General features: G+C 25.3%; 1 protein-coding gene across 4 annotated transcripts in view; it reads left to right on the forward strand.

The window, feature by feature from the left end:
• Positions 1-12,474, forward strand: part of LOC122510787 — a 171,377-nt gene that overhangs the window by 40,122 nt on the left and 118,781 nt on the right. Inside the window, exon 1 of one of the 4 annotated variants that reach the window (XM_043625687.1) lies at positions 4,249-6,267. The exons of 2 other annotated variants lie outside the window; for them this stretch is intronic. In XM_043625687.1, coding sequence (XP_043481622.1) covers positions 6,186-6,267 — 82 coding nt within the window. In that variant the 5' untranslated portion in view covers positions 4,249-6,185. Of the gene's footprint in view, positions 1-4,248; positions 6,268-12,474 lie in introns of those variants that run through there. One more of the 4 variants, XM_043625702.1, reaches the window with a different exon arrangement.

Consider the following 12,474-nt stretch of genomic DNA (forward strand, 5'->3'; position numbering starts at 1 on the left):
AATGCGCGCAGTTTTCGAGGTTATTAACAATCGTTATTTGTATTTTTTTGTTTATTTGATTGGAATTTGGTAGGAAAAAATGGTTTTTTTTACGTTTTGTACATTAACAAATGAGATTAATTAGAATTAGTGATTATTTCTACGCTCTCTACTCTCTAAATTTGAGTTAGATAAAAATAAAAATAACTAATTTGATACCAAAATGACAGTTCTGTTAACTAATTCAGATAGTTACTTCTAATCTCATCAGTTACCTACTATTTTACTTAAAATTAGTTACTGTTTACTATAATTGTTAAAGCAAATATTCAGGATTTCACTAATAATTAGCTTTTTTTACTAATAATTATTTTTTTTACTGATAATTAGTTACTTTTTGCAAATAATAAGTTTATTTTTAATTTATTCATTTTTTGCGAAAAAAGAAAAAAAATTGAAACTCACTTGAATTAATAAAGTCTAAATCATAATCAGTTAAAATTGAACACCAAATTAGTATGAGAAGTTACAAATGATTGCAGATATTCAATTATTTTCGCAAATTATAATATAACTCTTTAAAAGAATTCAATAATTTTTTTAAAAAAATTTAATAATTTTCCTCGGAGCAATTCAGTTAATTTAATAAATTGTAATAAAATTTCTTGGAACAATTCAATTATTTTTATAAATAATAAAATTCTTCAATGTAAGTCAATTATTTTCAATACAATTTTAATCAAATTCCTCGAATAAATTTAATTTTTTTTTTAAATTTTAATAAAATTTATCGAAAAAATTCAATTACTTTAAAAAATAATAAAATTCTTCGTAAAAATTCAATTATTTTCAAAAATAATAAAATTCTTGTCGAAAATTCAATATTATGTTCAAAAATTTGAAACAATTCACGTTTAAACTTCAATTAGGTACCTTATAAATAATAAAATTCTTCTCGGCAATTGAATTATTTTCAAAAATTATTATAAAATTCTCAGCAAAATTGCAATTCTTTTCAAAAAATTTCCTCAATTCAGTTATTTTCAATGGCAACTATTTTAATAAAATTCTACGCAAACATTTAATTATTATTCATAAATAATAAAAATTTCACATGACTTCAATTAATTACAAATTTTTTATAAATTTTTTCGCAATAATTCAATTATTTTCATAAATAATAAAACTCATCGCAGAATTTCAAATATTTATTTTAAAACAATTTTAATCGAATTCCTCGAAAAATGTGATTATTCTTATAAATTTTATTAAAATTAGTCAAAAGAAATCAATTATTTAAAAATGTTTTGATAAAATTTTTTAAGAGAATTCAATTTTAAGAAACATTTAAATATTCAATAAATTGTTTATTTTTGCATTTAAATAATTGAAATCTCGTAGAATTTTCTAATAAAAATTATTTTAAAAATTAATTTTAGTTAAAATTTTAGATAATAATTGAATATTAAAGGCATTATAGCATGAATATTTAGAAGTAATTGAATTTTGAATAGGTTTTAAATCAAAATCCTTGAAAATCTGAATTTTTTATATTTTTAACTAACAATTCTGTAGAATTATTTTTTTTTTTGAAAAGGTTTAATTAAATTTTTTTAAAAATTAAAAATTTTTATTTTCTAATGTATATTTAATTAAATAATTTCCGAATAATCGATGAAATTTCGTAAAATTGAATTGTAAAGAAATGTATTTGAAAATTCTCAAGGAACTTTGTCAAAAATTATTAAAAATAATTGATTTAAAGAAGGATTTTTAATTAAAAATTATAGGAAATAATAATTCTATTGAAATTATGAAAATAATTTTGAAGAAGTTACAGTACCAATATTTTTATATACCTAAAATATTGATTTTATCACTTGGTCATCTTTAATTATTATAAAACATGAAGAAATCGACTCGGAGTGATTGATTTCTTCATGTTTTATAATAATATTCTTTTCAGTTGTTGAATTTCAAAAAGGTTTGAATTTCAAATTTTTGAAAATCTTAATTTTTATGGAAAAATAATAAGGATTAAATATTTATTTAAAAAAGAAGTTGATGTTTCCGAAAAATTTTACAATTAAGGAAATTCGTAAATAGATGTAATAGAACGTTTTTCTCAGTATCTAATAATTTTTAGAGTGAATCAGAATATTGTTTAGGGTCAGAGAAAAGATCTAAATTTTGTTTGGAAATCAAGGAAAAGGTAGGGAAAAAACAAAATTAATTTTTTGTGGAAACCTTGATTAAAAAAATTAAGCTTTTTTTTAATGTACAACTCTAAAATATAATAAGGAATTATCTAAATTTGAATTAGTAAAAATGTTTACTAATTTTAATTAGTGACTGACTTTTTGCTTTTGAAATAGTGAAGTTTACTAATAAATTAGTAGAAATTACTATTTATTAGTAAAATTCACTAATTCAAAAGCAAAAAGTCAGTCACTAATTCAAATTAGTAAACATTTTTACTAATTCTAGAAAGAAGGACTATATGGAATGTAAAAGTTTTTATATTTTAAAAATGAATTATTGTTAATCACTTTAAAATTGTTTAAAAAAAGTGAGATTAAAAATGACCTTCACAACTGACAATTTTAAAGTGTTTTACAATAATTAATTTTTTTTAATTTTCAAATTTTTGCATTGCACTGACCTTCCTCATTATATTTCAGTGTTGTACGCAAAAAACTATTTTAATTAATTTAATATTGTAAGAGAAAAATGGTCGAGAAATTAAAATTTAATTTCTAACATAGTCACATGCTGTTGTTAATTAAAAAATCGATGAGTTTCAGTTACTCTTGTATTATAATCTCAGTTTGTTGATAATTCTGCAATTATTTTCATTGAATTAAACACTAACACGTTATCTACTTTTTCAATTTGTAATTTCGTACCGATACTTAGTTCTCATTAGGCAGTAATTCTTTTTACAGTTTAATCGTTCTAGCTCCTCTAATGTTCTGTTCTTCTTCTGTTTAAATTTTCTTCAAATAAAGATACATAACTAATTCTCTCCTTTTTCTGAATAGAATTATTATTATATAGCTGAATGTAAATCTTTGATGCATTTCCGCGTGATGTATTCTGTATTCCCACCTATATTTCTTATTCGCGTGGGGATTTCCCCCCACTGTTGTTACCCAGCAAACACACGACACCTATCGTAAGTCTGGTCTCGCAGACCACAAGCAAACTTCTTTACAACTTTACCTATAGCACAAACTTCTAATACTCTACTATATAATACCGGTGTATGGATAGCCTGCGCAGGTTCATCAAAAACTTGTATAGTTTATACTTGATAAAGTTCCCTTATTCCTCACATATACAACGTTCACGCCACCGTGAACGTTCAAACGGACCAACATTTTTTTACCTTCAATTTTTTCTTAAATTCTATTTTTATATGACATTTTTTTCTAGTTGAAAGATTTCTAAAATCAGTTGTTAAAAAGAGTTGTAAAAAGACAAGTAAAAATCAGTAAGAATATTAGTAAGAATATGTAAAAGTATCTAAAAGTATCTAGTATCTAAAAGTATCTAAAAGTATCTAAAAATATCTAAACATATCTAAAAACATTAGTGATAATATTAGTAAGAAAAATTAATTGCTCGGTATTAATGTTAATCGTGGAGTGTATACACATATGTCTGACATTTGTCTAAGTGACAAAATTAGATATTCTTGTTCTCCCCTCTTTGGTTTCTATTTTTAATGGGAAATTTAAATTTTAACGCGTGTGTTGGATTTTTTTTCTCTATGTAGCTAGAGAATAATTGGGAAAAAATTGTGAATTTTTATCGAATAAAAGAAAAGTGTTCTGAAGTGCGTAAAAATATGGATGAAATTGTGTATTAGTTTCGTGAGTTGGGAATTGTTTCTGGACAGAAAATTTTGATGTATGACTAGCTAACATTGTGGCACACGGGTGAATTTCGATTCGGAATTGTGAGCGAGTTTTTGTGGTAAACGATGCGAAACCGGTTGAAAATAATTCTGCGATATCGCGCTCGTGTCCTCATCAGAGACGAAATAACTCAGAACGGAGCACGTGTTCTAAAGGAAATGTTGAGGTTCGAGAAAAGGAGAGTTTAGAAGATTTTATTATCTGTGGAAATATTTGTATATTTTTACTCGAATATTTACATTTATATTATATTTATATATTTATATTTGAGTAGGTACTTATATTGATGTTTATTCGTTTGTATTTGTGTTTGAATATTTATGATGATAATTCAAAATGATGCATTCGGAGAAAATTCGAATATATTTGTTCGGCAGTTGGCAAATGTTTGTTAATTCACAAGGAATTTGAAAAAAAAATTGTGAAGAACGAAAATTGATTGAAATCTGCTTCTATTAATGAGAACATAAAGAGGATGAGGCATTTCGAGAAAAAATGATAAATCTCCTTTTTTGGATCACAATAGAATTACGCATTGGTTCTACAATTGTGTAAACCATTTTAGAATTTTTTATCGCTTGTGTTTTAAAAATGGAAATGATTCTATAACCAATTGTGGATTTGTAGAAGAGTTGCAGATTTTTAAAAGAATCGCAGTTTTGAACTATTGTAGATTTGGATGCGAGTTGAAATTTCGTAAAAGAACCGAAGATTTGAAGAATTGCAGATTTGGATTAGAATCAAAGTTTAGAAGAGTTACAGATTTTTTATAATTGCAAGAGAAGTTGAAGATTTAAGGAATAGAAGATTTGGAGAACATTTGAAGATTTAAATATTTGGTGATTTGAAGATTTGTGGATAAGAATAATTGCGGATTAGAGGAGTTGTGGATTTGGAGAAGAGCGGCAGACTTGGGAGAAGAGGAAAGTATTACTGAACTCGGAAATAAATGGAAGAGGAAAATAGCATTGAAAACGAGTTGTAGATCGGAAATAGTTGCCACCTCTTCGATAATATTCCTCCATCCCTAAGTGTGCATGTCCACCTCCCAAGCGAGTTCCCTTTCTCTCTGCATCGCATTGTACCCCACTCGTGAGGATTTTTCGTTCTTTGACTATATACATAAAGCAATCCGGTAGGTGCATTATCATCCGTTGTGTACAAACATGACATTCGAAAGAAGTACACGCGTCTGTCGACCTCCGGATACATTGCGATCATTATCTCTCTGGCTGATGAACATTCGATGAACATCTGCAGCCTTGAGATTTCTTTCGCTTAGTGTAACTTCTGATTAGATTTAATAATGGCCTTGCCATAATTTTTTATCTCCACTAATTCTCAACCCTCTCTCTCTTTCTCTCTCTATTTTTTTCCCTCTTTTTCTCTCATTATCTTTCCTTCTTTTTCTCATCTCTTTTTATTTGTTCTTCCCTTCTTTTTCTCCTCTCTTTTCTATCATTATCTTTTTCTCTTTTTCTCTTTAAGTTTTTCTCTTTTTATCTCTCTTTCTCTTTCACTCAATCACTATCTTTGTGAATAATCCGCTATAATAGTTTACTTACGAATGTATCCTACAATACACGCGGTATTAATCCAACTTTGTTGTATTAGAAGCTTTGCCAATCTGATAAGGCAAAAAATCTGTATTTAGAGCTTCATCAATCTGAAAAAGAGGAAAAGCTGATATTATTATTCTGGAAAAGTTTTAATCTTGATTTTATTTTAAAATGGATGCTGAGTCTTGTCGTTATCTCGGGAGGTGTTATAAAGGAAATTGTTTTCGATACACTTGATGAGAATGATGCCAGTCATTCAAATGATGAGTGCTAATGCATCATTTCACTGATTTCAAGTTTTCAAGATACAATTTCGAGTATTCAACGTACGATTTCAAGTTTCAATTTGGAAATCCGAATTATTGGTAATACATCTCGGAAATCTGAATCAGTTTTGAAAATACTCCTCGGAAATACGAATTAGTTTCAAAAGAACGTCGCAGTTTTTGAAAATCCGAATTGTTTGTGAAAAACCGTCGCACAGTTTTTGAAAGTTTTGAGAAAACATCTCGCAGTTTTTGTATATCAATAAGTGTTTGGCTGTGATAGAGGCAGTGATTACGTAAACTGGAGGGATTTTATCTTTTCCGGCAAAAGTTTACGAAAGAGTGCATTTGTGAAAAATATTTTCAAGTTCAATGCAATTCAGGGATCTTATATCAGTGACGGAAACTCGTCAGACTTGTGGATTTGCTTGGAGTTTTAAGAGACTATTGCCGCGATTAAAATGAATGAAAAAGTGATAATGTGCGTCACTGAGATTGTCGAAATGGATCCTAAGAATCAGTATGAAGTGGAGGGTGTTGAGGGTGAGTTACATCTTTTGCGAAATTTTTATTTTCCTAATCGTTACTGTTTAATTTTTGTTTAATTTTATTCACTTCTTAATTTTTTTTTTAAATTGCTAAGGTAACTATTCTAAATGAACTAATTCTTATCCAAGTGATCTCGAATCAATTTTTAATTTAGTATCCTATACTCCTTGCTTGTATATTTCTTTAACTCATGAAAAGTGAGTTTAAAATTTTTAAAAATGACGAGGGTGAAATCAACAACGTTAAGGATTAATAATTAGAAGGAAATATGTTTTTTTAAGTGGAACAAAACATTTCTTGTTTACGAACTTTTCTTTTTTTAAACAGTCGATGAAGAAACTGTCTGTGCAATCGGTGAAAATTTGAAATAGACAAAAATTTTTCCAGAAAAATATTTTTTCTTCTAAATAGTTGATTATAAACTTTGTAAACTTGTCCAAAGTAAAAACTTAGAAAATTTTAAAATGCAAACATTTTAAAATGGCAAAAATTAAAATTGTTAAAATTTATTTATTTAAATTGTCCAAAATGATGAAAATTTTTAACTTGAACTCTAAAGTTTGAAATGAATAATATCTAGATATGTAAAACAAAAATATTCTTTGTTGTACTTTTTCCTCTATGATTCATTGATATTTAAACTATTCATGGTAATATCCATTTCATTTGCATACAACTACTCATAATGAATTGGTATTAATTTTTTTTAAAGAGTTGAAATCATTACCGGCAGTATTACTTTTCTTCTTTTTTTAATAAAAAAAAATAACGGGAATTCAAATGGAATAAAAATATAATCTTTATTATTCTCTTTGATTTAATAATTACTGAAATATAAAAATCAGAAACGGAAAAAATTCGCCCTCGCGAAGAATTGAACCCAAGTGCTTGCTACTGGTAATCCAGTAGTGAAGCCACTTAGCTATCTCGATTACATAATGAATTGTAAACTTTTGTTATGCGATAAATTATAATTATTAGTATTTTGTTATAAAAAATGACTAATTGAAGAAATGTTTAGTCCTTTTTTATTTCAAGGTAACTAATAAACGTTTTTAATAAAAAGCAAATATAAATTAAAAGGTTATTATAATTTTCTACTATTAATATTAATAAACATAAATCAATTGTAAATTTTATAGATTAGTTAAATATTAATAAATATTTTATACTTTTAAAATGTAAATTTTATTAGTATAAAAAATTAGAGGAAAGAATAGTATAAATTACTATTAATTTCTATACAGTTTGTTTTCGTATAAAATTCTTTTTGTAACTTGCGAGTGGTACATATTGATACAATGTCTAAACATTTTAAAATCAAAATGCGAAGATGTTCAAAAAAGAAAAGAAAAATCGACACTTAACGCGTTACTGTTAACAAACTAAATATACAAACTAAATATGCATTCTAAATCGTCACTTACAACCTTGAATGATTTTTTTAAATGATAAAATTTGTTTATTACACCGTAAAAATAGGTGACAAGATACTTGTGAAATGGAAGTCACTATTAAAGTTTACTAAATTTGAAATAAATACATATTCCAAATAGCTCAGAAGTTTCAATTTTTCTTTCAAACAAAAAACTGTTTGTCGAAAGCAAATTGTTTAAAAAAAATAATTATTTACTCGTTATAATTTTTATACTTTTAAAAAAGGGTTTTCTTTTAATAAAAAATTTTTATAAGATAAATTTGAAAAAAATTCTTTTGTTAATTAATAATTGGAGAAAAGTTGTATTATAAATAAAAGAAAAAAGAATTTCTTTCTGAAATAAAAAATTTAAGAGGAAAATTTTGAAGTTTATAAAAATGAGAAATAAAAGTGATTAATTTTCAATTTCAAGTTGCGTATGTACAAATAAGTAATTCTTTCAAGTGAATGACTCGGATTTCCCACATATAAAGTGACGTTATTTACAATATTTTGAACATTGAAATGTTGAATTTTGTATAAACAAGTGTTGCATAGAGATTATGCAAATTGAATTATATCGAAGTACTTTAGTGACATACACGTGATAAAACTTATGAAGCTATAAAATGACAAGGCTCTCTCTTATACCTTTCAATTATAAAGACTTATTAATTCAGAAAGTTGTTGATAAAACATTGTTGAATTTTATTCTTTTTCACTAGATTTCAATATGTACTCGAAATTATTACTCGTTGCATGTGAAATTGAAATAAAAATTTTTCTGCTCATGTAACAAGTCTAATTTGAAACAATGACTGTGGTATTTTTTTTCCTCTGAACTGAACTAAAGTTAGTGACATTTTGACAAGTATAATTCCGTTTTCTTTTCTTTTTTTCTTTCGATTTTTTTTTTTTTTTAGAAACTTGACAATTTAATAAAAGGACATTTCGCATTAATCATCTTTGTTCTCTTTTGATAATGCGATCTCGAGTGGAAAATCTTGTCTTGATAATCCAACATATCTTGTTTTCTAGTTATGTCACTTCAGGTGATACACATACCAAGTTTTATTTCTTGGTTCGTGAATCAGTTTTATATGGAATCATTTAAGGCGCGATGTTTTTGAAGACTCTTTTTAATCCTCGTCTTCTCCGTGTACAGCTGCGACGACATTAGAATTGTTTCTTTGAAAAAAAAAATTCTCTTTAGAAAATATGTTTATTGTTGTGTTAGATTAATGAGATTTAGAATTGTGTTTATTCTTCTTTTCACTGTAAGAGGCCTTGGACTCACGTGACTGTTGGTACTTTTTGAGGCTTTTTTCAGCTCATACCACTATTTAGTTCCTTATTTTTATAAATAAGTTATTAAAAAATTATTAAAAAACTATGACACTTATTTCGTTAAAAAAATCCACTAATGGTATTATTTCTTAAACCGAGATTTTAAATATCAATTTATTTACCAAAGAAATTAATTCCAAAACTCTTAAAAAATTGGAGACCAGAAAATATTTACTTTCGTAAATTAAAAATTGAAATCCGTTTATATTAATTATTAAACTCTCTAAATTTGATTATAAATAATTGTAGAGTTACTAATATTGACGAACATCTTCAGATTCAATATGGAGATGCTGCTCTCCACTTGAGAACGCCAAGGTCACCGCTAGATGACAGTTCAGTTGATAAAATCAGGTTTCTCGCCACCTAGTGTCGATCTTGGCGTTCTCAAGTGGAGAAATAAATTTATTTATAACGAAATTTTTAATTTATATGATTCTCATCTAACTAAATTTTTAATTAACATAATTTTTAACTGTATATATGATTAGCAAAATTTCTATCTTACTAAATATATTTAATAAACATAATTGTCATCTAACTAAATTTTTAATCAAGATAATTGCTAATTAACTAAGTTTTTAATTGACATAATTTTTATCGAACAAAATATTGTCAATGAACATAATTTTTAACTATACTATAATTTTCTAATTCTCAAATAAGCAAATTTTTAATAATTGTCAAAAGACTAAATTTTTAACTATAATAATTTTTAACTAACATATTTTCGAATTAAATAAACTTTTAATAAATATAATTGTCAACTATCTAAATTTTTCATCATGGTAATTTTAAATTAAATAAACTTTTAATAAATATAATTGTCAACTATCTGAATTTTTCATCATGGTAATTTTAAATTAGATAAACTTTTAGTTAAGATAATTGTCAATTAACTGAATTTTTAAATCTAATAATTTTCAACTAAAGAAATGTTTAATTAATAATTTTCTCCTAATTTTTTAATAGAAAACTTATTTGACAATTATGTAAATTAAAAATTTAGTTAGATAAAAATTGTGTTAATTAAAAATTTAATTAACTATTCAGTTATAAATAAAAACTCTCTAGTTATATTATTTATAACTAGAATAATTCTAGTATAATTCTATAGAATTTTTTGTTTTAACTGGGATCAAATCATTCTAAAAAAAAAAATTTATAGAACTTTCCCGATTGGGTTCTTTCAGTTTGACAATTTTTTTACACTATTTTGGTTCGAAGTTTCCTACACAGATAAATCGGAGGAATTTTTGAAAATTGATGTTAGCATAACAGTTTTTTTTGTCCATTTCTTCTTTTTTGTGATTTCTATCACTTGGATGTTTTTTGAACTTTGGACTGATCTTTAATGATGAGAATTCGTTTTTTGTTCTTCTTATTCATCTATTCTACTATTCGTGGAATAATAATTGTATACACATTTCTTGTGACTCATGATTGAGATGACTTTGACCGAATCGAGAGGATTCGATTTTATTTCTATTTATTGTGCATATAGTTATTATCTCGGGGATTTAATACAAAGCAGGATGTTTGACTAACAGGTATATTTCCACTTTGTTAAATAGAAATTTTGCTTATTGCATTCTTGCAAGAAAGAATTTTTGCATTGCTGATACACTCTGAAAAATATTTAGTTGAAATAACCGAAATTTGTTTGAAACAAACAAATGTAGGTGAATCAACCTAATTTTAGTTGAATTAACCAAATAATATTTCAAACTTTTTCCAAAATTATTTTTTTGGAAATAAAAAATCAATTCTTTTTTAAAATTATCAATTTAATAAAAATAAGAATAATCCAGGAAATTTTGAGTTTAATTACAAAGAATATTTGCTATACTGACCAAATTTGCTATATTTTTAATCAAATATATGTTCGTTTCAATTAAAAATTTGCTGCAGATAACCAAATTCTTTCTTTGAACTCAAAATTTATTTATTTGAACCAAATGTTTACTTAAATTAAATAATTGTTTATTCATAGTTTAAATTCAACAAAATTTATTTAGAATAACGTAAAAATAAAATTTATAAAACTAAATAAAGAGGATTCAGACACAATTTTTTCTGAGTGTAAGTTTTGCATAAATTTGTCTTTTTACATTTACAAAAAAAAGGAGAAGAAAAATGAGATCATACAAAAGGAAGTGTAGGCGTTGATCTTGAATTGTTACAAACGAAACAATACACGTTTCTAATTATTCAGAAGACTAATGCATTATATCTGCTTTTTGATTCGATTATTCGTTTCCCCGTGGATTTTTTCTTTTTTCTAGAATTCTTGACTCACAATTTTTTAGTGGATTTTATTTATTACATATTCCTTACCGGCGCAGTATTTTTTTTATCATTTTTTACATAATTTTTTCTTTTGTATCAGTTAAAATGCAAATTTCGAAGTAAAAAAAATATTACAAAATAGTTTGTTTTTTAAACTACTGGATAAATATTTTTTTTGATTACTATCAAAGACAATATTTAACATTGCAATAAGCAAAGTTTATTCGAATATATAAACTCTTTGCACTTTTTTTTAGTGATAAGTCCAGAAATAACTATTAATATGCATTTTTCGTATTGATCGTATTGATATTTTTGTAATTTAATTATCAAGGCTGTAAAAAAATCGTTTAATAGTATAATTATCCGTTAAGGTTTTTTTTTCTTTTCTTGAAATATTAGATTGATATAAATTGTAACTAATTTAGTATTAAAACGAGGCATAGGTAACGAATTCTGCATAATAATTTTCAATGCAAATATACGAGACTGAATTTGAATTCTTAATAATTACGTTAGTTGTGGTGAAAATGAAAGTAGATTATGATAATAGTCCATACTTTAATTGAAACTCAACAGTGGCATTGTAAAAAGTGTTTATATAGTGTAACTAAATTGCAAATGTTGGTTATTTTTTTTGCAAATTTTTTTCCTTTTAGTTTACAGTCAGTCAACAAATTATTAAAATTAACTTGTGATTATTTTGAATGTGAGAAATGTTTTTTTATGTCCGCATTTTACTTAAGTATGAAACAGTTTCCAATTGTTTCTTCGATAACGAGATTTTTTTTTTGCAACCTCGAGAATTCTCGAGGTTGTCTTCTTATCTTTAAAAATCTTCGTTGTGCATGCGACAACTCGTCACTTTACAACTTTTAATTTAATGCGTAAAATAATTTTTCTTTTTGTTTTTTCCAAATATTCTATATTCGAAATTCCAAGTGGAAATAGTATACAGTACAATGTGCTAACATTGTATAAAAGTAATAATAGATAAAAAAGGAAATAATAAACAAAGTAGAAAAGAATATAATTTTTGAAAATTGCAATTTCGATAAAAAAGTGACTGAAATTAAAAGTTGATTAATAGTAATTATAGTAATGGATTATTTTTTCATTATTTAAAAACACTTGGAGGCATAAAAAAA

This window comes from Leptopilina heterotoma, unplaced genomic scaffold (assembly GCF_015476425.1).
Source record: "Leptopilina heterotoma isolate Lh14 unplaced genomic scaffold, ASM1547642v1 Lhet_120, whole genome shotgun sequence".
NCBI lineage: Eukaryota > Metazoa > Arthropoda > Insecta > Hymenoptera > Figitidae > Leptopilina > Leptopilina heterotoma.